The following is a 27,289-nucleotide window of genomic DNA, read 5'->3' as shown; positions in this document are numbered from 1 at the left end:
CTATTCTTTATTCTATCTTTACCTAATTTTTTTTTTTTTTTAAATGTATTGCATGAATAAGTTTTTCAATTTACAGCATCCTTTTACCAATAGAATACTTAAAGCACAAGGGGTAGATGCTGACCAATAGGAGAGCAGGACCTTATGGGGTGACTAGCATCAGGAACCAATGGGAGAGCGGGAGGATGGTGGCGAGTTTACTCAGTTGGCGGCGTGGGAGTTTTAAAATTGTTCTCTGTGGTCCGGGCGAATCTTGTGACTTTACAGCAACAACCTTTCGTATCTTGAAAACTTTTCGTATGTAGAGCTGTAAAATTGTTCGTATTTGCTTTCATATCTCGAGTTTTTCGTAAGTCGAGCCTTTCATATCTCGAGGTACCACTGTACTATATGATTTCTGAGCAATAAATACTAGTAATGGTATACCAAACCTTTTTGGCACCCTGTACATTAAGAAAAAAATTGTTCCCGCCATGGTTATGCTGTCAACACACTCAATGTATTTCAAGTGCAATTTGGAGTGAATTAAGAACAAAATGTGTATAATTATAATCAAATAAGCACTGTGGAGTTTCATTTGTGATGGCAGTAAGGATAAAACCACCGATTACAAGGTAAAAATTAATATATACTTTCACTAATATAGGCAGCAAAATGTTTTATTGTGCTGTATTAGACAGCCTACTGGGTCTTACAAGTTAAACTGTATTACATTATAGTATAGTTTAATTATAACAATATTGGACAAAATAAATAAAAGTATAAAGTATTTAAGGGGACCGTCCGCTATGGCGGATGACTTATCAACTTGAAAAAATAAAAAATCGAGTTATTATTTCTATCTATGCAGAAACATGCCGTACATGCTTTTTAGAAGTTTCAGCCAATTATTTATACAAATAATGAAGATGTAGCGGTTTTTAAATGATGACGTCATCATAACTGCGTCGTCTGTATGACCGAGTTTGACAGGATCGTCTTAGCGTGTTTATTTTTGCATATATACAGCAATTTTTTCAGATTTGTTTCAAAATTCTCATATGTATGGCAGCGATGAAAGGTAGTGTGAGAGCTCTGGGCAGTTTTAGGCGAGACTCACGTCACTCAAGGGAACAACTCAGTTACTCCACAGACGTCAAAGTGGTTGTATGCACATGCGTTTTTTTGCCGTTTACGTTGTTTTTATAACTTCCTAGTGAACGTATAGCAATGCCGAAGTTACCTAAGATCAAGAAGGCTACTAAGCAACTAAGGCTAGCAAAATTAGTGAAGGCCAGGAGTGTGCTGAAAGAAAAACACAAAAATTCATTGTTATCAGCTCCCTCATTGTCTCATGTCACGCCGTCAGCATCATTGTCTTGTGTCATGCTTAGGGTATTAATACCACTTTTAGGGGGAGGACCAGGATCCTTGATGTAGAAATCAACAATAAAAGTACAAATAAAGTAATTATAATAATGTTGTTTTGACTTTTCTAAGAAAAAAGTGAAAATTTACATAGCAAATCTTTGGGAGCTCATAACTCAAAAACATACTTATTCGCATGTTGATAGCCATTACAGGCGGTCCCCGGGTTACGACGGGGGTTCCGTTCTTGAGACGCGTCATAAGCCGAAAATCGTCGTAAGCCGGAACATTGTGAAAAATCCTAAGAAAACCTTACTTTTAATGCTTTGGGTGCATTGAAAACTATGTACAGTGGTCCCCCCGTATTCGCGGGGGATGCGTACCAGACCCCCCTGTGAATAGTTAGAATCCGCGAATGTTTGGAACCCCTATGAAAATGCTAAAAACAGCCTATTTTGTTAGTTAAAACTCAAGAAAAACCCACTAAAAATGTTCATACTTGGTTTTCTAATAGTTTTGTCACAAAAAGTGCATTTTATGATGAAATTCATAAAAAAAACAGGAATTTGTGGATATTTATCATAGAAAAATACCGCGAATGCGCGAATTTTCCGCGAATAATGCAGGGAAACGTTCCCCAGAGAAATCTGCGAATGTGTGAGTCCGCGAATCTGGAGAACGGGAATACGGGGGGTCTACTGTAAACTGCATTCTTATTGCATTTTTCATAAAAAAAACCCTTCAAATATTGATTATTTTGCATTATTGGTGTCATATTTCATCTCCCAGATGAGCGTTGTAGGCGTCGTAACCCTGGAACATGCGTCGTAACCCAGGAAATAATGTCTATTGACAAGCGTCGTAACCTCGGAACGTCGTAAGCCAACAGTCGTAACCCGGGGACTGCCTGTACTCGGTTAATTATTATCCAATTTTAGAGAGAAAGATATCATTGGAAAGAGGAATACAAATCCCATAATTCCTTGTGAGCCAATTTTTTTTTTCTTTTTTTTTTAAGGATTTTTTTTGAGTAGACAAAATTAAAAAAATTCATAAAAGAAATAGAAAATAAAAATTCGGTCCTCACAGAATTATTCCACATATAAAGTAGTTTTTATGGTATGATTTTCAATAAAATTGATGTCATATTAGTGGAGAAATTGCTACCTAAATTTGTTTTTTAAATAGTAATTTTCACTAATAAATCTAAAAGTTTTTGCTCAAATTACTTGAAATTTTTGTATGATGAAGGTATTATATATATCTAAAACATATAGGGAAATTATGTATTTTGAATAATAAAAAAAAATACACAACATAGCGGACGGTCCCCTTAACCCTCTTACGCCGAAGCGGTAAAAAAAAAAAATGGTCTCCCGTGTGCCGGAGGTGTTTCAGAGTGAGCGTGGAAGCGGAAAAAATATTTTGTTCAAAATATCACAGCGCGCTTAGTTTTCAAGATTAAGAGTTCATTTTTGGCTCCTTTTTTTGTCATTGGTTGAAGTTTAGTATGCAACCATCAGAAATGTAAAAAATTATCATTATCATATATAAATAATGCGATATATGATAGTGCAAAAACAAAATTTCATATATAATTGTATTCAAATCGCGCTGTGCGCAAAACTGTTAAAGGTAACAAGTTAATTTTTTTTTTCGTTGTAATGTACACTAAATTGCGATCATTTTGGTATATAACACATTTTAAAACAATAAAAGCAACACAGAGAAAATATTATCACAAAATAATGCATGAATTCGTAACGCGCGGACGTAAACAAATATTTTTTTCAAAAATTCACCATAAATCTAAATATTGTCCTAGAGACTTCCAATTTCTTTCAAAATGAAGACAAATGATTGAATATTACTATACTGTAAGAGTATTAGCTTACAATTGCAGTTTTTTTGACCCATATCTGATGAGTTCAGTTGACCGATGTCGAGTTTTTTTATATATATATTTTTTATATGCAATTATTTCGGAAATAAGAAAAGCTACAACCTTCAAATATTTTTCGTTTTATTCTACATGAAATTGCGCACATTTTCATATATAAAACTCTATGAAATGCCTAATATGAAACGGCGCAAATATTCCGAGAATGGTACGTACGCATTTCGGAGATTTGTGGCGGAGAATCCGCGCGCGGAGGAAGAAGAAAGATTTTTTTTTTATTCACCATAAATCTAAATATTTTGCTAGAGACTTCGAATTTGTTTCAAGATGAAGATAAATGACTGAATATTACCTACTAGACTGTAAGAGTTTTAGCTTACAATTGCGTTTTTCGACCATTTCGGTAGAGTCAAAGTTGACCGAACGTGGTTTTTTTTTCTATTTATCGTGATTTATATGCAAATATTTCAAAAATGAGAAAAGCTACAACCTTCAATTATTTTTTGTTGTATTCTACATGAAATTGCGCACATTTTCATATATAAAATTTATGTAACGGCTAATTTAAAATGGTGCAAACATTACCACAATCGCACGTATGATTTTTTCGGAAGAGTTAGACCGCGCGGATGTAAAGAAAATGTTATTTTTTTCATAAATTCACCATAAATCGAAATATTGTGCTAGAGACTTCCAATTTGTTGCAAAATGAAGGTAAATGCTTGAGTATTACTAGAATATAAGCGTTTTAGCTTACAATTGCTTTTTTCGACCATTTCGGTAGAGTCAAAGTTTACCGAAGGTTGAAATTTTGGCAATTATCGTTATTTATATGAAAATATCTCAAAACTGATAAAAGCTACAACCATGGGTTGTTTTTAGTTGTATTGTACAAGAAAGTGCGCACATTTCCATATATAAAACTTTATATAACGGCTAATTTTTAAAATGGTGCAAACATTGCCACAATCGCATGTATGATTTTTTTTCGGAAGAGTTACCGCGCGGACGTAAGGAAAAAGTTTTTTCATAAATTCACCATAAATCAAAATATTGTGCTAGAGACTTCCAATTAGTTGCAAAATTAATGTAAATGATTGAATATTACTAAAATATAAGAGTTTTAGCTTACAATTGCGTTTTTCAACCAATTTGGTAGTCAAAGTTGACCGAAGGTTGAAATTTTGGCAATTATCGTTATTTATATGAAAATATATCAAAACTGATAAAAAGCTACAATCATGGAGTATTTTAATAGTTGTTATTCTACATAAAAATGCGCACATTTTCTATCTACAGGGGTCCTCGAGTTACGACGTGATCCGTTCTTACGATGCATCGTAACACGATTTTCAGCGTAAGTCGGAACATTGAAAAATACCACATGATTTAATGTAAATACCTATCAATAACAACGAGAGAACAATTCCTTACCTTTATTAGTTTGATTGGCTTGCACACTGGAGAGGAAGCTGCGGTGCTGGAGAGACTGGGGGAGGTTAGTGAAGAGAAAAAGAACCTCCAGAAGTTGCTGGAGATGCTGAGGCAGATGATTCTTGAGGTGAGGCAGAACATACTAGTACTGGAGATGCTGAGGCAGGTGATTCTTGAGGTGAGGCAGAACATACTACTGGAGATGTTGGGGCAGGTGAGTCTTTAGGTGAGGCAGAACCTACAGAAGGTGCTGGAGATACTGGGGCAGGTGAGTCTGGGTTAGCAGAACATTCAGAAGGTGCTGGATTAGCAGAGGCAGCTGAGGTAGAGGGTACAGGATCTCCTGCAGGCCTCTCTACCTTCTTAAAATACTGCTCCAGGTTAGTCTGAACAGAGAGCGACCTCTTTTCATCCAAGATCTCCTTGTAACACTGCATCAAATCCATGACGCCTCTGGAAACCCTAGTGAACCTGTCCAAGTTGGGATCCTGAGCCTCAAAAGTTGACAACGCTTGCTGCAACTCTGCAAAACCTCTTATCAAGTCCTGCCTTGTGAAAGCCTTAGGCTCTGGGTGGGTGCGTTCTTCTTCTTCCTCTATTATCTGCTTCTCCAGTTTGTATCAGGTCCTCAGCAGATAACTCCTCGCCATGAGACTCCAGCAGCTCTGTAACATTCATCAACCTCCATCTCCAAATTGATTTCCTTACTCAGGGCAACACGTTCTTGACAACTCGCTGAACTGTGTCCTCAAACCCATGGAAATCATTCACAAATTGAGGACAAATTTTCTTCCAGACACCATTCATGTTTGTTTGCTTAACCTCCTCCCAGGAATTAGCAATGTTCTTTACAGCATCAGGATGTTGTAGGATTTCCAAAAGTCCTTCAGAGTCAAGTCCTTCTTGGTTTCAGTTGCCTGTAAAGCCATAGCAATTGTCCTTCGTAGGTAGTAGGCCTTGAACGAAGCAATCACTCCTTGGTCCATAGGCTGTAAAAGGGCCGTGGTATTAGGTGGAAGGTAAACCACCTTGACATTAGGGTTGAAGTCTCCCAGCTGGGCAGGGTGTCCAGGGGCATTGTCCACACTAGCAACACCTTAAAGGGGATACCCTTGGAGGCGCAATACCGCTCCACACTTGGAACAAAATGGTTTACGAACCAGTCCTCAAACACTGCAAGTGTCACCCATGCCTGCTTGTTGGACTTCCAAATTACTGGTAGTTGACCCTTCCAAATGCCCTTGAGTGCCCTTGGATTTTCAGGCCATGATACACAACAAGGGCTTCAGTTTGAAGTCGCCAGCAGCATTACCCCCAAAGAAGTAAAAGGTTTAGCCTCTCCTTGCTGGCTTTATGACCGGGTGCTGACTTCTCCTCCTTGGCGATGTAAGTGTCGGTTAGGCATACGTTTCCAAAACAAACCTGTCTCGTCTACGTTAAACACTTGCTGAGCAGAATAACCCCCCCTCCTTAATTATCTCAGACAAACGCTTTAGGAAATTCACTCGCTGCTTTCTCATCCCCACTAGCAGCTTCACCTTGCAATTTAAGGTTATGGTAATTGGCCCGAGCCTTAAATCGCATAAACCAACCCCTACTAGCCACAAACTCTTCACTTTCACTTCCCTCCCCCTTTTCTTTTTTCAACGCTTCAAACAATCTTTTCGCCTTTTCCTCTCCTGAATCACCATAAGGCTGACTGGGATGACGCCGTTGATTTTGGTCTTCCAACCAAAGCACCAATAACCTTTCCATTTCAATTATTAGACCACTACGCTGCTTAGTTATCACTGTCGCTTTCATAGGAGCAGATCCTTTCACATGTTCAACGATGCGCTCTTTATCTTTGATAATGGTAGCAACGGTCGAACGGCTAAGGCCAAGCGAGCGGCCAATGTTTGTTGGCGTTTCTCCCTTCTCAGATCGCTTTATAATGTCCACTTTAATTTCCATGGTGATGGCCTTTCTTTTCTTCGATGCACTACCATCAGAAGAGTCCGCCTTGCGCTTGGGAGCCATAACAAAGAGCAAAAAGTTACAAAAACGATACAACACGAGGGAGAGAGAGGCAGTGTAAACAACCAAAATGGCGTATGGGCGAGGAATGAGCGTAGCGAAGCGACGCCGTCCTCTCCCCCACAAAGCGTATTCTTCCGCCGTGCGCCTGGAACTAGTTCGCGTTTGTTTACGTTGCTTACGACGCTAAACCGCGTAAGACGGAACGACGCAAAATATTATTTTTTATATTTTTATGGGGGCGCGTTCGTAACCACGAAACATCGTAAGTCGAGACCAGCGTAACCCGAGGACTTACTGTATAATACTTCATGTAACGGCTAATTTACAATGGTACAAAAATTATGTCAAAGTGATGAAATAATTTCCGAGATGTGTCACAGATACTTTTTAGTGCGGCAAGAAAGAAATTCGCGCCTGTGCGCCTGCGTAACGATTGTAAACAAAACAACACCTTGATCCGTGAACTCCCAGCATCCCCCAAGGCGCGTGATTCAAAAGTTTTAGGCTGGTAGGCCTATAAGTATTTTTCCACGAATTTTAAAAAAAACTTTTGTAAGTCGACGTAAAATACGTCCAGTCGGTGTAAGAGGGTTAATATAAAATTTAGCTTTCAGTATAACATTTAGCATAAAAGATGTATAAAATCGTATGTAACCACGGTGACGTCACACCCAGCTGACTTGAGACTGAACGAGGGAACGTTGATATGTTGAGGAGAGAAGGAGAAGAGAGAGTTAAAGTGTTACTGTATGTACTATGTAAAAGCAATAACAATTCACATAAGGGAATTTCCCAATAAATTTAACATAATGATAAATTATGAAATCAGTCAAATGCAATGCAGAAAAAGTCTTAATTAAACCAGTGTTCAGTGCGCAGAGTGAGACTGTCTAGTTGAACAATATTAACAAAATAGTAAATGAAAGAACAAAGCTTTTCACAATAAAATTTTGCACAAATGATTAACAGAGTCATTCATCATTGCAGTGATACACAGCTAACTTGAGGTAGAGGGAGGGAGCGTTTATATTTTTGAGGAATAATGAATGAATGATTTTAAGTTATCGTGCGCCGTGGTATTGTTGAGGAGAGAAGAGACAATTAAATCTACTATAATATGTACGTAAAAACAGTACCCATTCACATGAAAAATAAAATTTTATTTTACAATAAATTTAATAATATGAAAACAATCAAACACAATACAGAAAAAAAAGAAAGTCTTAATTGAGCCAGTGTTCGGTGCACCGAGTGAGACGGTCTAGTTGAACAATATTAACAAAATAGTAAATGAAAGAACAAAGCTTATCACAATCAAATTTAGCACAAATGATTAATAAAATGATTCGTCATTGCGGTGATACACAGCTAACTTGAGGTAGAGGGAGGGAGCGTTTATATTTTTGAGGAATAATGAATGAATAATTTTAAGTTATCATGTGTCTTGATATTGTTGAGGAGAGAAGAGACAGTAAAATCTTTACTATAATATGTACGTAAAAGCAGTACCAATTCACATAAAAAAATAAACTTATTTCACCACTAATTTTAGCATAATGATACAACATGAAAACAAATGCAAACGGTAAAAAAAAAAAAAAAAAGCTTGCTTGAGTCAGTGTTCGGTGCGGTGCGCTGAGAGAGAGGGGGCGGGGGGCGTCTCTGCTTCCCACTGACTTATTAACTGATTTGGGTGATCATTCGCCCATTTCTTTCACTTTCACTCGATCTGCAGTAAAGACAATAGTAATGCTTTTTAGTACTGTAAAAGTATTGCAGCTCTGTAATAAACAAACTGGCGCCGCTTTCAGCTTCTGTGTGCCTTTGATTGTTTGTTGAAACGGCTTCCTTGTGAAAAATTATTATTGGAGATGAATCTTACCTACTGTTAAATTAGCTATATCTCCCCGCCAATTAGGCGAGTCGGCATTCAAACAAAAAAAATTGAATTGCTGCCCGGATGACTGTCTAGTTTACCTGTTCTCCTCCAGGTGTGTTTCAAATGTTTTAGCTCTTGTCAGAATTCTCCTTGCCACCATTGCGGCTAGGCGATTGTTGCTATTTCATTTTCCTAGGATATCTTCCAGCAGAAGTAAAACCAATAACATCAGGCTATGTAGGAATGTTTTGGTGCAACCAGGATGGTGAAATTGGAAGTACTGGCAGGGGTACAGGGTGTGATTTTGGAACTACTAGATGTTAAGAATGTAGGGAATTGTTCTGATAAATTTATGCCTGAATGTGTCAGATATAGGAAGATTGGAACTAATAGATTGCATAGCAATTAGTTAGATCAGGGCTTAAACCTGTCAGGTTATCCCTACTCAGACTATGCATTTTAGTAGGCTAGTATTGACTTCCATTGTAGCTCCACCTTCTACTCCCCATTCGGTTTAGGAAAAGCGTAACGAGAAGTTAGAATATTAACCTATTTTTAGTTCTAATACAATTTGAACTTAGTTCGTGACAGGAACATTCCGAATCCCTCCAGTGTGACCTCATTTTCGCATTCCCTGTTAGAAGTAAGGTGTTGGTGCCCTCGTCTGTACGTAGCCCAAGCCTAGGACTGCCCTGCAACAGTTGGAAACGTCCACTGCCAGGGAACCAGGTCGGTTCTCGGGACGATGGGATTCTGTGCCCTCCAATACCTACTTCACCCTTTTCATGGTCTGAATCTCGTTTAAAGCGTTCGCCAAAGGACCGTGAAAGAGTTCACATAAGGACAGCTTCGGTAAGCGTTAATGCTCGCTCCGTAGGCGCATTCTGTTGTCTTCAACACCTATTTTGAGGTGTTAGCATGCATAGGCTTAATAATATATGATATAGGTGTAGACATTTTATTGAGATGATAATGTATCTGTAGCGAGCTTTACACATTCAGATATGTCGATTCGGTCGACTGTTTATCTCTCATGTTTTGGTTATTCTAAATTCTTGTATGCTAGCATATTCCTTTCTCTTCATAATGCTTGTGTTCTTTGCGTGCTTCCTCTTCGGCTATCGGCAAATCTCTTACTACTGCCTTGATTAATGTTTCTCTTTCAAGTCTACACTGTCTGTAGTATCTACAGTTCTCGCCGAGTTAGATATTTTAGCTTCAGAGATTTCTTACTTAGTTTCATATAGGAATGCTTTCAAGTATTTACGATCGCTTTCGCACGAGGCGGGAGCGTTGTTGTAACTCTTCTCCCACCGTCTTCCACTTTTGGCGCCTCGTTCTCTCTCCTCCTGTCGACTCGTGCGGACTGCGGACCAGGGTTCCCGGACGTACGATAATTATTGTACGAGTACGGTAATTTGACCATCTGTACGATGAACGATTATTAAAAAAAATACGATAATTTGAAGAGATTTGGTACGATAATTTGGTCTGATACATCGGGGAATCCTGCTGTGGACATTGTTGACTTGTGTGAACGCAGTTGACTCGTGCTGAGTGCGGACTTGGCCAAGTCCCGGGTCGCTTAAACTTTCTTGTTCTCAATGAGTCGTTGTGGATTCGATACAGCACTCAGCTGCTGTCACCTCTTGTCGACAAGTGTCGCTTTTTGTCGCCAAGGGTTGCAGAGAAAGAGCAATCCTTTAAGCTCTTTGTTTACCTCCTGTCGGCAGCTGTCTCCTCCCGTCACCTGCTGACGGAAGAAGAGTTTGAATGGAGTTGGAGGAACTCGTTTGGGCCTGTCGGCGTTTGTTGCCACAATATGCCTTGCTGTATCCTCATTTTGTTGAGGATAGAGGCCACATATAGAATATATCTTAATTGTCTTAGCATATTTTGGCTCACTCTTAAGTAATGGAAAAGAGAACCAATGCTTTCTCCAATTTGAGAGCATTTCGTAACTTTTCTCGTCCTTGGACACAATCTCCCTTTGTCTGGCTTGGCTTGTCGTCTTGTCTTTTAAAGTTGCGGAGAGCCGAAGGCCGACTTTTGCTGTACAACGCTTATTGGTCCTTTAACCGTCTTTAATAGGAGGGTCGCTTTCTTTCTCTTTCCTGTGGGGAAATAAACTCGAAACTGACAGACATGCTGATGGATTTTCAGTCTGCTTGAGTTTATTACCTTTTATATACGTTGTCTCGTCTCTGCGACTTCTTAGACGCCAACCCAGCGTGGTTTTAGCGAGGAAACAAGTAACTAAAACAAGTAACTTTTCTGATGCTGCAGGGTAATGTCCTCATGCTTATACGCACTCTGTTTGGAAGAAGTGAGAACACTTTTGCTTCCTGTCTGATTATGCAGTTCTGGATTATCTATTGGTAGTCTTCTTTTATACCTTTCGGGGATAAGTGCAGATTCAGGTTCTGGGATATGGACAGTTGCAGCCTCCTAACATACGTGGAGAGACTTGGGACCAGCATGTTATATGGTGGAGACGGTGAAGGGCAGTTGTGATTCTTTGTGATTATCCTCCACTGGTTTATTCTCCTTTTTATAGCTTCCCTTGTCTTCAGCAGAGATCTCTCATAAGTCTCTTTTAGTAGGAGATTGTATATAAGGGAATGATGGTCCAAGGGTAATTCTTTAGGGAGACACCCATAAGTAATTGGAGATATTCTTGGACATTTGGAGACTGAATAACAGTAAGTGCCTGCCCATATACTTGTTGGTTTTCTAGCATGGTTTTAGTGCCTTTCCAAAGAATGGTCAGACTTGTGGTACACATGGAGAATGTATTCATTCCACTTACCATGCATCCACAGTCATGCAAGTTCCTTCAAAGGGTTTTCTGTGCACTTTGTTTAGGTTAGTGTGCAGCCCTCTGTAAGTTAGGTCAGGGACTTGTTGCCCATTGGTAGATGGTGTCGACTTTAGGAGCAAGACACTTCTACTGAATCAGTTATTCAAGTTAGCCCACTCTGTCAACAGTATTCCAAAGGCCAAGGACCTGTTGCTTCTTCTGGCCCAATTTCTATGCACTATATTGTTAATTCTTTATATCCCCATTCTTATCTATGGGGATGATATTTAATTATGCATGCTTGTCGGTCAAGGTGAATAGGCATGTGCTACTTGAAGATTTTAGACCGGAAAGAAACTTCCTATATGGTAAGGGCTTTACCTCATTAGGAAACATGGCCTTATGGGTTATTTTCTGATAATCATGCTCAATTAATTATGGTTTCAGCGTAAGAATTACGACTTACAAATAACTTTAATTAAATTTGTAAGTAATCCAGAACCAACTTTGGCTCCAGGACTGTAGGAGGGACACTTTAACCAGGAATCGTCCATTTGGTTCTTAAACCTAAGTCCAAGTTTTGGTCTTTTCCCTCTGTCATGCAACACAGAGTTTAACTAGTGTCATTAACCTTTCATGCAACATAGAATGGTCAACTACACCTGGTAAAACTTTTTAGATGTCAGGGCAGTGGAAAGACATCAGGATGCTTAGCAGGTTTATTCCCGGTCAGAAACAAAGTCTTTGTGGGAAGTTTGCTGCTTTGAGTGAAATGAAACAACATATTGGTTTGATCATCCATCCTGTGGAAGTACAGTGTTTTAACAATTGGGGATTCGGGAAGAACAACTGCCTACAAGGGCCCTGACATCCATAAGTTTGGCATTTGGGTGGATTTAAGGAACACTCATTTAGCTTCCTAGCATGTAGATGAACAGGGACAGCTGAATGATTACTACTACTTTGTTGGCCCTCAGGCTTGAGTAGTAGATGTTTCCTTAAATTTTGCTTAATTCAGACTCATAGGCCTGCCCCTTGTATCTACTCTGAATTCTATGAGCAATTTCATGTTCAAGAATTGCTTAGTCTCCTGTAGAGCCCTTGTAGCCTCAGGGCAAAACTTTTCAGAATTTCCAATGCTCTTGGTAGATGTCTCATTCTTCCGTTGAGAAGAAATCAACTCTACTACACAATTCCATACAGTTCCATTGACGTAGGCATCTCCTTAACTGCTTGGAGAGGTTAGAATGTCCCCTCCCAATAATAAGATTTTCAAGTTATCATAGGATCTGTCCTTAATTTAAAATTGCAATGGCCTGGGGTCAGAAGCAGTGGTCTGTGTGTTGCTGAGGGTACCATTCTGGAGGAATTTTTAGCTCTGGAACCTCGTAGACATCAGTGTTTTCTGTTTAGAGGAGATAAGACTTTTCACTGTCTACTTCCAAAGTTATCGTTCCATACGTACTTTCCTCAGTATTGCATCAAGCACTTTTAGATCTTGCTGAGGACCAGCACTGTAAGGTGTTGAAATTGAAGCCCCTTCATCTCTATATCAGTCTCTCTCTGGAGTTTAGATGCATGTCTAAACTTTATCTGAATTTACCGTAAAACCTTTTATTTCGCAGTGGTTAATAGATAAATTTGCTGTCAACACCCTTCTTTAAGCTGGTGTAAGGGAATTCTATTTTAGCTTTCTGCCTTAGAGCTGAGGTTGATGGTAAGGCTATGCTTTACAGTTTCCTGTAAGAATTCCAATCTAACCCTTTGGGTGGGGAGGAGAAAGAGGAAACTTCTCTATTCTTTTGGGCATTTAAATTTAAAGGTTAAACCTAGAACATTTTTATCATCCTTTTAGAGACCTTGAATATCTTTGTCAAAGGTAAATGCTGGAAGAGGCAAAATTAACCTTTGGTTTTGTGGTTTTAAGAAAAAACGGATGTTGTGGCCAAAGGTTAGCCTGAAGAGGCAAAAATCAACCTTTTGTTTTGTGGTTTTAGAAAACCTAGAATATATTTGTGAAGGTTAAGCCTGAAAGAGGCAAAGTTAACCTTTTGTGTTGGGATTCTTAGAAACTTATAACGCCTTTGCCAATGGTTAAACTTAAGGTAAAGTTAACTTTTGTTTTGTTCATGACACTTACCTGCCAGATATATATATAGCTGTATTTCTCTGACGACCGACAGAATTTCAAAACTCCCGGCAAATGCAGTGGTCGGCCAGGTGGTTAGTACCCATTCCCGCCGCTGGGAGGCGGGCCTCAGGAACCATCCCATTTTCTATTCAGATTTTTTTCTGTCGCTGGTCTGTAAACAACCGTTTCCAGACCTCCGCCTAGGATTTTGAAACTTCATTAGCTGCTTAAGTATCTCGGTTGTTTTCTTTTGGGTTTATTAACGAGGATTTGTGGCTAGGCATACGCTTTTATAAATTGATTTAATTTTGATTTTTTGAAATAAAACATCTGAATCTAGTTGGGCTAGTTTCAGACTTTGTTGTCTGCAAAGGGGTTAGGTGAGAATAACGAAACCGTCGATAGATTCTCACGTAATATGCACGATGTGCACATAATTTTGGTTAATCATTAATATGATTAGTGTGATATTTGACTGATTCCGAATAGAGATGTATGATTCGTATGTACGCAAATAGAGCGTAATAGAATTAGGTTTTTTTTTTTCCTCCAAGATCAGTAAACAGAAGTCAGGGTAATATACCTACAGAACCTCCTGTTAACTTTATTTTGCATAACCTTCCGGTTGGCCTACGGGCCTAGAAAGAAGTGTCTGTGGGAGGTAATGTTTTTCTGTTTTGGTGGATTATATCAGTAATTGGAATCTAAAGTATTCGCTCCCCAGTCAGTGTTGTGAGTGTAGTGATACTGAATTAATGCCCCTAGTGTAGTGGAGGGGGCGTCAGATCGGCCTTACAATGCCTCTAGGTCTAGACCTCTGTCGGACTCCCAGGACCACAGGGAGAGGGCATGTCGTAAGCCGAAGGAGGGTTACGAGGAACCCCCACCTATCTGGCGTCCCTTTGGCAGGTCCTGAGGACGCTACCCAGGCTGCCAAAGATCGTGCACGTGCACGGATCATGAAGAATTGCCTCCCTTCCTCCGAGACCTCCCCCCCCCTCCCCCATAGGAGGGGAATCTCGGAAGGCCTCTCCAATCGAGAGTGGTAAAGAAGACGCCATCGTCTTTCTCGCCCTCCGAGGAGAGGTCTTACGGAAGAGGACGCTTCTTCGAGAAAAGTGTGCTTCCCTTCCTCCGAGACTTTCCCCCCTCATAATGGGGGGAATCTCGGAAGGATATCCGAGACTCCCCTCCCCATAGGGGGGGGAATCTCGGAAGGCCTCTCCAATCGAGAGTGGTAAGGAAGACGCCATTGTCTTTCTCGCCCTCCTAGGAGAGGTCTTACGAGAGGACGCTTCTTCGATAAAAAGATTGATAGTATCCTCCGCCTCGATTTAAGCTTCTCGTCCTCCGAGGCGTCCTCCTCGCACGCGGGTTGGAGCTCTCGGAAGGACTCGCGCCCTTTAAACAGAAGCTTATAGAGGAGGACGCTTCACGTTCTCTCTCTCTATTGTTATGCGATTGTTATCGCAACCTTAAAAAAAAAAAAAAAAAAACTTTCCAACGTACACCAGGTTGTTCTGGAAGAGACTCGGAAAGCGCTCGACGTCTTAAGCATTGGGACGCTGGCCAGGACGCTCGCCAGGACGCTTTTTGCAAGACGTTCGAAGTAGTAGACATCTGGACATTTTTCAGGATGCTAGGCATCCTACGAATCAAGACGCTAGGGAATTAAGAACGCTCCTCAGATGTGTAAGAGCCCTATGCTTTAATGCCTTAGACAAAAGTCCTATATGGACACTCGTCAGGAGTAAGTTCTAGGACGAGGCGCAGATAGAACCTGAGAACGCATACCAGGTTTCCTAAAAATTGTGCACAAGCACGAATCTTAAAAGAGTGCTTCTCTTCCTCCGAGACGCCCTCCCCTCATGGTGGGGGGGGGGGGGGGGAGAGTCTCAGAAGGCCTCTCCAATCGAGAGTGGTAAGGAAGACGTACGATGTCGCACAAGCGACCATTGTCTTTCTCGCCCTCTTAGGAGAGGTCTTATGGAAGAGACGCTTCATCGGGTAAGATCGAGTACGTCCTCCGCCTCGATTTACGCTTCGTTTTTCCCCGGAAGACTTTGAAGTTAGTATCCCACAGAAAGGACGCTTTCCGGGCGTCCGGAGAGAAGGAAGAGGGCGTCCCCTCGCCCATCTTCTTCTCAAAGGATAACTTCTTCGTATGGATCTGCACCATCCAAGAAGGGCCTAGTAGCAATTCAACAATAGTTAGATGCATTTTTCGCAAAGAAAGAATTAAGAACGAGACATCGTAAGAAAGATCTATGTCTACTCGTAAAGAAATCTAGACGTTCTCCTTCTTATTCTTAGCGTTCTTCGTCCTCTCCGAATTCGTCGCCTTCTAGACCTCTTACTCATTCAGGAGCGCATAAGCACTCCTGTTGATAGAGTCTCTAGAAGTATCGGCGAAGAAGACAAAGATAATAGATGTCGCACAGGCGACCATCGTCTTTACCAAGAGTCGAAGGACGTTCAGAAGGATATTTCCGACGTCGAGTTGGAGGAGAATGATCTTGGTGTTCAAGAACGAGAGGAAAGTGCTAAACACAAGAAACGCCTTACTCGTCAGGACGCTTTTCAGGATGCTCATGAGGACGCTCGACGTTACAAACAAGACTAAGAAGTCGCATCATGGGTTCAGAAGATATTGAACGACTTAGATGTTACGACAGGTTGAAATATGAGGACGCAAAGCGTCCTACTTCTCAGGATAAACTTAGAGGAGTTTTAGTACGACGTCCATCACGTCAGGTCGTAGATGAGGTCGCTTTTGAGGACGTTAGGCGTCCTACAACGCTATATCGAATTAAAGATACTTTGGCAAGGCGTCCATCACGTCAGGACGCTTTTGAGGACGCGAGGCGTTCTATAACGCTATATCGAAATAGAGATGCTTTGACAAGACGTTCATCACGTCGGGACGCAAATGAGGATGCTTTTGAGGATGCCAGGCGTCCTAAGCGTCGAGAGCATTTTAAGAAGGCTCATCGTCCTTCTCATCAGGACGCTATGCAGGATCAGAACGCTATACAGGACGCTTTTGAGGACGCTAGGCATCCTATGCATCAAGAAAATTTTTAAGGACGCTTGTCGTCCTTCACATCCTGGATTATTTTCTGTCAGGTATGTGGATTTCCCCCATATAGTAAGATACTAATGGTTTGTCAATAAAGGTTTTGTCAAAGTAAGTGGACGAACTCTCATTGACAAAAAGAAATTCTTTATCCCGTACAAGGGTTAGTTCTCATTGATAAAGATCTTGATAACATTTTATTGTTTAAACGGATAAGCTATCATTGACAAGATTCTGAAGAGCTCTTATTCATTAGTAAGAGATTCGTCAAGAGAAAAGACTTGTAGAAGACGTCCATGAAGTCTTCATTCCAATGGCATCGGAAGCTTGAATTGTCCTTTTCGTTCCTCGGTTCTCATTGGAGGATCTCCTTTGAATAACATTAATTCATTCTCTTGACGAAGAGAACGAAAACAGTCGTTTTCCATTCTCTCTCTTCCTCGTTGAGGAAAGAATGTAGTAGAGAATTAGCTGTCCAAGTGGCTATAATACTTATGTATTTTATTTTTGCGTTATATTAGTACTGTATGGTTCAAGTCATATACGCATATCGCAGCTTCTTCTATGGATGGCAACCGAAAGGACTGTTATTCAAGTTGTGTTTAATTAGGGGGAATTATAACATGCACTCCCTTCCAAGAGTTTCCGGGGTAAGAACAACGCTAAAAGGTATTGTTACTACAACATCAACTCAGCTTCTACATTTAGCGAATTCTATGTCGCTTAAATATGCTTATTTGAGAGTTTTTCTTCTGCTAGATAATAATAACAAACTTCTTCCTTCGTAGAAGGGAGTAGATGGTAACGCAGTCAGAATAGTGCGTGACGATGAATCAATGCTGCTTTCACTGTGGATGACGCAATATTTTTAATCGGTACTCCCTGCAACCTTCCAGGAGTTTCCGATTTAACATTTTGGATATTAAGAGTAGTGTTACGACAACGCGAACTCAACTTCTGTATTTAGCGAATCCTGTTTCGCTTAAAGATGTATCTTGAAAGTTTCTTCCGGCTCAAATAATAACAAACCTATTCTTTTGTAGAATAGGGTAGCTGGCAACTCAGACTTACTAGTGCAAGAAGGTGAACGTCGGTACACCAAGTCACCAACTCAGTACCAAGTAGCGCGCTGTCATGCTCTGTATGTTACGTCTCTCTCTCTCCCGAAGGATTGATTGACTAACCGTATCTGTGCCCTACAATCGTGGACTTTAAGCCTAGAATTGAAGGGAATTATAACATGCATTTATTAAACATTGCCTTCGTTGGCGAAACAATTTTTCAACAGAGATATCTCTTAATCCTTTCGGTGCCCTTTACTGCACTGTTATAGGATTCTGTAAGAGTCTACCGCGGCATAGCACTATATTAAGGCTCTCCTGCTTAGGCAGAGCGCAGCCTTATTACGGAGGGAAGCATGCTCGGTAGGGGAAGGAATTAGTCTGCTGGGGACCATTTCCTCCCTGAAGAAGTTTGTTTCCCTGAATAGACTGCAATTCAGACCTGTACAGTTCTTTTTTCCCTACCAAAAAATGGAATAATATCCAAGATCTAGAAACGATTCTGAATATCTCGCAATGCTTCAGGTAACACCTCAGGTGATAGCGAAAAGTACCAGGCATCTCTAGAGAGTGTCAGATGTCCTGGCACATATTCTGAAAGAATTGTAAGCAATTCGGTCGTCCCTACATTTGTCCTGAAGGAATAGATCAACTCTGACAAATACCACATCTCTCTTGTCTCTCAAGAACTATCGAGAAATTGTCTCTCGATCCCTGTTCAAGTTAATGGCAGAGAGCCTGTTATGAAAATAGACATGAATGTAACGATTCTCAAGAGGTTCGTTACAGGATTGCACACAGTCCGTACGAATCTTCTCGATCGACGGTAATAAATAATGGCATCCGAATAGAATCTTCGATTGGAAGTATATAGAGAGTTGTTGAGAATTTAGGGAAGTCCTTTGTTACATCTCTTCGCAATGTTTAGGACGAAGAGGCTTCTTCTACTCTGCTCTCTTATTCTCGATCTGGGAGCGATAGCAATAGACGCCATCCTATGGTATTGAACGGGGATGGATGTTTAGTCTCTTTTCCCCGATTTCAAACTCTGGGGATGTAATAAGTTATTTCTTGAAGTCAGAGGGAGCGAGAAGAACACTGTTCGCCCAAGAACATTGATTGCCCTATGTGGGCCTTCGAGAAGATAAATTCACAGAGGTCACGGTTTACTTTAACAGCGTCACTCTGAGAGGTATCGCACAACCTCTTCGCCCTAAGTCTGACGGAGTTCAGACTATCGAAAAGGTTGACCGAAACAAGAGGTTTTTTCAAAACTAATGACAAATGTCATTGCCAAGGCAAAGGAGTGCTGCCTATTTTGCTTTATACCAAATCGGAGTGGGCTGATTTTGGAAATGGTGTAGGAATTAATAGTATTCTTTCGCCTCAATCTCTGTGAATTGCATTACAGTCTTCTCTTTCCATCTGAAGAAAGGACTAAGTTGTAAATCCCGATTATTACAAATACGGGAGTATGTGGTTGATGGCATTTGGTCTTAGAGATTTGGATCTGTCAAACAATAAAGCCCTTCACAATATTTAAGGTTGGTAACTCTAGTAAAGCAAAAGCAGGCTTCGGTGACAGTAATCACGAAGTCATATGCTAACAGGTAAGGAACCAAGATGTCAATCATCTGCACTTGAGGTGTTTCCAAAATCCTTCTATTCTGTCCCTTCCCACCCCCAAGGGTGGGAGTCAGCTATATATATATCTGGCAGGTAAGTGTCATGAACAAAATGATATTGTCATGATACAATAAAGTTTGTTCATACTTACCTGACAGATATATATAATCAAGTACCCACCCACCTCCCCTCAGGGGACAGTGGTATACAAAATCTGAATAGAAAATGGGATGGTTCCTGAGGCCCGCCTCCCAGCGGCGGGAATGGGTACTAACCACCTGGCCGACCACTGCGTTTGCCGGGAGTTTTGAAATTCTGTCGGTCGTCAGAGAAATACAGCTATATGTATATCTGTCAGGTAAGTATGAACAAACTTTATTGTATCATGACAATATCATTTTGTGGTTTTAGAAAACCTAGAATGTGTGAAGGTTAAGCCTGGAAGAGGCAAAGTTAACCTTTTGTGTTATGATTTTTAGAAACTTTGTCAAGGAACACAAGGTCCACTGTGACATAATGGATAGGCTAGTGTATGAGAACTAGCTCCATATCTTCTACCTTATTGAAGTTAAACATTCATAATGTGAGCAGCAGTTGCAACTTCATTTAGTGTAAAGGCAATTTGTCGCTCCAGAATAGGATTGATGTGTCACAGTAGAAGTACAACTCGGTTTTTGCCTGATCACTACCTTAAGTATACAGAATTGTGTTTGAAAACAGTTAAAGCCCTTAATCCGCTACTAGTAGTGGGTAGTCTTTTCCTGAACCGAAAAAGAGCAATTCTTTAGGCTCTTTTGTTTAAATCCCGGGGTTTTAATATTTTGGAGAGCGTGAAGGTACAAATTTTGTATATTGTATAGGTATTCATTTTAAGTGACTGTCGTTTGATAGGGCTTTTGGACCCAGGTACAGGGGTCCCTCATAACGCTTGCGTTTTATGCTGCCTGAATCGAAGCGGTTTTCTCCGCATTGCTACTCTGCTGCATACGTATGAGAGCCTTGCTCCCTGAATGGAATCCAACTTCTGGTGGTAGTAAAATCCCCCAAGGATTCCAGATCAGGTGAGAATGTTTTGGGTTTCGTATAAGAAACCTTAAGCTCGAATGGCCGAGCGGAATTTTGTCTAGCTGCACTACCCACCATTCCCTTCTTAATGTGGGAATCAGCTGATTTAACAGTAGGTAAGATTCATCTCAAATAATATAAATTTTCATAATAAAATTTTTTATTTGGATACTTACCTACTGTTAAAGTAGACCCACCCAGCCTCCCCACAACTTAGTGGGCTGTCAAGGAGAATTCTGACAAGAGCTAAAACATTCGAAACACACCTGGTGGAGAACAGGTAAACTAGACAGTCATCCGGGCAGCCATTCGATTTTTTTTGTATGAATGCCGACTCGCCTAGTTGGCGGGGAGATATAGCTAATTTAACAGTAGGTAAGTATCCAAATAATAAATTTTATTATGAAAATTTATATTTTAACTCTTTCCTTTTCTTGAATTCTTGACTTATTACTATTTGTTTGCAAAATCCTCATGTTTTTCTTAAAACTCTGCTGTTTGCCAACAGTAAGTTAATGTATTGTGGCATAATTAATCCCCTTCGTGCACTTAAGATCCAAGTGTAAACTCTCTCTCTCTCTCTCTCTCTCTCTCTCTCTCTCTCTCTCTCTCTCTCTCTCTCTCTCTCTCTCTCTCTCTCTCTCTCTCTCGGACACAAACACTCTTGATTCCTTTGATTATCTATGTACCTAATATGTGAATAAAATGGATTTTATCAACCTCAGCATACTGCAACCAATTTGGTTTGCTCAAAGGGTTCCCATCTCTCCTCCCTCCCAGCCGGCCGGTGCTATTTTTACCAAACAGTTTGTAACTCGTACACAGAAAGAATAAAATTGAGACAATTTTACTTTGTATAACGTAGTTTCATTAATTTACACTTTTAATATAACTTTTGAACTCATTAATAATAGAAAAGAAAATGTGAAAAGGGGGACTTTTTGGGCTGGCTGGAACGAATTATCCTGATTCCCTTTATTTCTTATGGGGATATTTGTTTCATATTTCAAACATATCTTACTTCAAACAGCCTTCTGGAATGGATTAAGTTCGAGTATGAGGTACTACTGTACATTTAAATTAACATTTCTGGGCTCTCATTGTAGTGGTCCAGGGTTTGTTCAGAAATAAAACATGAAAACTAAAGCAAGGCAGAAGTTTTAAGAGTTGGTTAGCTAAGTAAGGAGAAGCTAGAGGAAAGGATGAAAAAACTATATCAGACAACAGTGTTGTTGCAGCTGAAGAGAGTCTGCTAAGAACCCTTAACGATTGCTGAAAGTGTGCTTTTTGTGGTACTTCATAGCATAATTCCCCATGGAAAAAATATCAGTTAATGCATTTAAATTTTGTTATTATGACTTATTTGGGTAAGATTTTATGGTAAGAAAAGTTGATGACAGTGCAGTTTTTATTTTCATAATTTTATGGTAAGAAAAGTTGAGGACAGTGCACTTTTTATTTTCATCATCATTTTATGGGAAGAAAAGTTGAGGACTGCAGTTTTTATTTTCTTCCGTATGATTAATAGATGTTCAGTATTCTGAGATCCTTATCTCTTTCAGTTTGCAGCAGAATTTCGTCGCTTCAGTCTTGAACGTGAAAAGTTTGATAAATTGGAGGATTTCCAGAATCTAATTGAAAAGCTGCACAAGCTTACAAACATAGCATTTGTGCTATCATACACAGACCCAGGAGATGGCAGCTTATTACCCATAAACAATGATGACAACTTCAAGAAAGCATTACAACGAGCAAGACCAGTACTTAAAATCATTATTCAACATAAAGGTAAGGGACATTATGATATTCACTGATCATGACTGGTAAAATTCACTAAGGGAACCTCAACTTAATGGACAGTTTTGTATATGTAACTTCATAGCTATAAGTCCCACTTATATGCCAGCTTGAATTCAAAATTTCGCGGGTAACACTTCAAACTGTTGTGTAGGTGACCGGTTCTGCTCACGAGTGGGAGAATAGGAACGACATTAAGCAGAAATCATAGCTTATTCCTGCCGTCATCAGGTAAACACCGGTGATGGTGGTAGCTTGTTCATTATTGGATAAGGCAATTTTTCATGAATTTATCTCATATCTGTAGTATAAGATGGCATCTAAATTAGGAAACCATTAGGAAACTGAGTTTTTGAGAAAAGTGATTACTATTTGCAAAAATTAAATAGTACGACTATATTTATAATAATGATTATATACTTGAATAAAAGTTGTTTTGCTTGTTGTATCCGAGTACAGCACAGATGGCCCACAGTTAGCGGTGCAATCACTTAACGTCGAATTGGTTTTACAGCTGTCGTCAAAAATATTAATTAAAAAATGAGGTAATATAAGGTATTTTTTACGGCACAATTTTCAGTTAACAGTGCTGCAAGCGCCGTTGTGTAGAAATAACTTTCAGAGCATAAAGGTTATGCAAATATTAAAAATCTGTATTAACCCTCTTATGCCGAAGCCCTAAAAATCAAAACCTCTCCCGTATGCCTGGGCCGGTATAATTTTTTCAAAAAATCACAGCGCGCTTAGTTTTGAAGATTAAGAGTTCATTTTTGGCTCATTTTTTGTCATTGCCTGAAGTTTAGTATGCAACCATCAGAAATAAAAAATAATATTATTATCATATGTAAATAATGCGATATATGGTAGCGAAAAAAAAATAATTCATACATAATTGTATTCAAATCACGCTGTGCAAAAAACGGTCAAAGCTAACGAGTTACTTTTTTTTCCGTTGTATTTTACACTAAATTTCAATCATTTTGATATATAATACATTGTAAAACAATAAAAGCAACACCGCAAAAATATGATCACAAAATGATGTACGAATTCGTAACGCGCGGACGTAATAAAATGTTATTTTCAAAAATTCACCGTAAATCTAAATATTGTTCTAGAGACTTTCAATTTGTTTCAAAATGAAGACAAATGATTGAATATTACGATACTGTAAGAGTTTTAGATTAGAATTGCAGATTGCGACCATTTCGGACGAGTTAAAGTTGACCGAATGTCGAAATTTTTATATATATATTTTTTTGTATGCACATTTTTTGGAGATGGGAAAAAATACAACCTTCAATTATTTTTTATTGTATTCTTCATGACTTTGCGCACATTTTGATATATGAAACTCTATAAAATGGCTAATATGAAAAAGGGCAAATATTAGGATAATGCGATGTACGCATTTCGGAGACTTGCGGCCGCGAATCGGCACGCTGAGGGAAGTTAAATATATTTTTCAAAAATTCACCATAAATCACAATATTGTTCTAGAGACTTAAAATTTATTTCAAAAGGAAAATAAATGACTGAATATTACTAAGCCGCAAGAGTTTTAGCTTACAATTGCTTCTTTCAACTATTTCGGTAGAGTCAAATTTGACCGAACGTGGTTTTTTTTCTATTTATCGTGATTTATATGCAAATATTTCTAAAAAAGAGAACAGCTACAACCTTCAATCATTTTTAGTTGTATTCTACATGAAATTGCGCACATTTTTATGTATAAAACATTATGTAACAGCTAATTTTAAATGGTGCAAACAGTTCAACAATCGCACAAAAAAAATTTAGATTTTTTCGGAAGAGTTACCGCACGGACGTAAGGAAAATGTTTTTTTTTTTTTTTTTTTTTTTTTTATATATATATAAATTCACCATAAATCGAAATATTGTGCTAGAGACTTCCAAGTCATTGCAAAATGAAGGTAAATGATTGAATATTACTAGAATATAAGAGTTTTAGCTTACAATTGTGTTTTTCGACCATTTCGGTAGTCAGAGTTGACCGAAAGTTGAAATTTTTGCACTTAACGTTATTTATATGAAAATATTTCAAAACTGATAAAAGCTACAACCATGGGTTGTTTTTAGTTGTATTGTGCATAAAATTACGCACATTTCCATATATAAAACTTTATGTAACTGCAAATTTAAAATGGTGCAAACATTAGGACAATCGCACGAAAAATTTATCAGAAAGAGTTACCGCGCGAACGTAAGGAAAAAGTTTTTTCATAAATTCACCATAAATCGAAATATTGTGCTAGAGACGTCCAATTTGTTGCAAAATGAAGGCAAATGATTGATTATTACTATAATATAAGAGTTTTAGCTTACAATTGCGTTTCTAGACCATTTCGGTAGAGTCAAAGTTGGCCGAAGGTTGAAATTTTTGCACTTATCGTTATTTGTATGAAAATATTTCAAAACTGATAAAAGCTACAATCATGAGTATTTTTTTGTTGTATTTTACATGAAATTGTGCACATTTTCATATATGGTGCAAAAATTATGTCAAAGTGACGAAATAATTTTTGAGATGTGTCACTGATACTTTTTAGTGCGATAAGAAAGAAATTCGCGCTTGCGCACCTGCGTAGCCATTGTATTCAAAACAATGCCTTGATCCGTGAACTCCCAGCATCCTCCAAGGCGCGTGATTCAAAAGTTTTCGGCTGGTAGGCCTATAAGTATTTTTCTGCGAATTTTTTAAAAAACTTTTTTGAGTCGATGTATGATACGTCCATTCGGCATACGGGAGACATTTTGACTCGACGTTTAATACGTCCATTCGGCGTAAGAGGGTTAAAAGTTATTACATAGGTGTTAGGGTAAACTATATGCCCATGACGCTGTTCAATGCCGCCGCTGTTCAATGCTGCTCTTCTGAAAATCTAGAATTAAAAAAGTGCAAATATAGCGATCGATGTGTCGATTTAGAAATTTTCTTGCTTTTATGTTTAAAATGTGTATGAAAATTTATATCTATAGGGTACAGTGGTCCCCCCTTATTCGCGGGTGATGCATACCAGACCCCCCCCCAAATAGTTAGAATCCGCAAATGTTTGGAACCCCCCTCTGAAAATGCTTATAAACACCTATCCTGAACGTGGAAACACCAAACTATCCCTTTAAAGACCATCCTACATCAAATATACATTAAAATATTATCCTATTACGGTTCATATTAATCATTGAAATATTATTGATACTGTTTTGAAGTAAATCTTAAAAAATCTTACATTTAATGGTTATAAACACGTATGTTCTTACTGCATAACTTAGTTACATATGTGAAAGTAATCCAGTCCCTCATAAGTATTCAGTCATGCAGGTTTTCTTTCATACAGTTACTATTTAAGACGTCCAGTTTTCTTTTTACAAGGGGAACAATTGTATGTAAAATCACAAGAGAGAAAGAACATAATATTTATGAACATTAAACTATTGTTTTACACTAGTACAACATACGTACCGTATATTTCGGCGTATAAGTCGACCCTTTAGCCCCAAAAAATCATGCCAAAATTAGGGGGTCGACTTATCTAACGGTAACAAAAAGTGAATCTTTATTATTTTGGCATATCGGTACAGGAATCCAGGCTTTACAGTTGGCTAATAACAATGACAGCCTTGTTGAGGTAACTATGTATGTAAATACCAGTATTAAAAACATTTCACACTGTAATACGACAATAATAATACATTTGAACATCCATTACCTTAAATAAAATTAAACAAATCAAAGTAACTTAGAGAAACCCCAATCGCACAGCAAGTGTAAACATTGCGTAGCTATTTGTAGTACAGTAATTGAGAAGGATGCGTTCACTCTGACAGTTTTGTATTTACCGGGGTATTGTTCAAAAACATTTATGGTATGAAATCTTTATTTATCACTTTAAATAAAATACAGAAAATTGTATTTAATAGTAAATATGTATTTAAAAATACTTCAAAATTACTTGAGTCATCATACTTGAATTAAACAATTCATCAGACAAAATCATTCACGGTTTCATCATAAGGATCCCAGTTTGAATCTGGTGAATCAACTGCAGGTTCGTTTATGCCATAGAAGAACCAATGGTTAAGGAGTATTCCAACATAATAATAAAATACCGGCACGTCGTTTTAACAACCCAGTCAAAACATTAACTTGAGTGGCAGTTTGTACATACATATATACGTAGGCTGTTATGCAGCGTTAGTTAGCGCTTTGTTTGTTTACATACACTCGAGTAACGTATCTTTCATTTAGTCATTTCTAATCATATTTGCTGCTATTCATCTTTTATATTTTACACAGATTTGTTAATATACCGAGTATATTACCTGTATTTCTTATGGTAAGTAGAGCAACATATGTACCGTAATAACATTCAGGTTATTTTATATGATACGTTTTACCCTGCTGCTTATTTTGAGCGTACGGTTGGCCTCACATTTTATAGGTCGACTAATATACCCGATATTAGTTAAAATCATAAAAATTTACTCAGAATTGGGGGGTCGACTTATCTTCCGGTCGACTTATACACCGAAATATACGGTAAATAGGGTATCCACCAATGATGAATGTTGATTCAAGATGATGATGATGAATTAGCTGTGCAGTCCGATGAATGACAATGAAGATATGACTGCACAGCTAAGCAGAGGAGTTATATATCTTCTGAGGGTGCCTCTTCACCTTCAGGAGGCACTTCATGAGGCACTTCTTCAGGCGATTTGGGAGGCACTTCTTCAGGCGATTCAAGGGGCACTACTTCAGGCGATTCGGGAGGCTTTGGAGGGTCCTTCTTCGTTCGTGTGATGAACATTGTGATTGGCAGCTGCTGCCGTTGCTTCTTCACGGTGGTGAAGGCTTGGTTATAGGGCTCCAATGCTGTATTAAGAATATTAGAAAACTTTAAGGAGCATTCCATGTAAGGATCCCATGTTGCAACAAACTCCTGGAGGTCGTTTATCATTTTTTGAACTTGGGACAGGCGTTCCAAAGTCAGGCCCCCCTCCTCCTCCTGTTCCTCTCCTGAACCTGGAGTGTCTTTTTCCTCACTGGCAGACTTCATCATCAGCTCTTCCAAGTCCTGGTCTGTCAGGGGGTCAGAGTGGGCAGAATTTTTGCCAACTGGACCGCCTCAT

At 39.0% G+C, this 27,289-nt stretch overlaps 1 protein-coding gene across 2 annotated transcripts in view; it reads left to right on the top strand.

Annotated features, from left to right (window-relative positions):
- Positions 1–27,289, top strand: part of LOC135201056 (partitioning defective 6 homolog gamma-like) — a 116,456-nt gene that overhangs the window by 46,369 nt on the left and 42,798 nt on the right. For both annotated transcript variants that reach the window (XM_064229915.1, XM_064229914.1), the window contains exon 2: positions 21,901–22,126. In XM_064229915.1, coding sequence (XP_064085985.1) covers positions 21,901–22,126 — 226 coding nt within the window. The remainder of the gene's footprint in view (positions 1–21,900; positions 22,127–27,289) is intronic.

This window comes from Macrobrachium nipponense, chromosome 27 (genome assembly GCF_015104395.2).
Source record: "Macrobrachium nipponense isolate FS-2020 chromosome 27, ASM1510439v2, whole genome shotgun sequence".
Taxonomy (NCBI): Eukaryota; Metazoa; Arthropoda; class Malacostraca; order Decapoda; family Palaemonidae; genus Macrobrachium; species Macrobrachium nipponense.
This window is presented reverse-complemented; position numbering and strand designations above follow the sequence as displayed.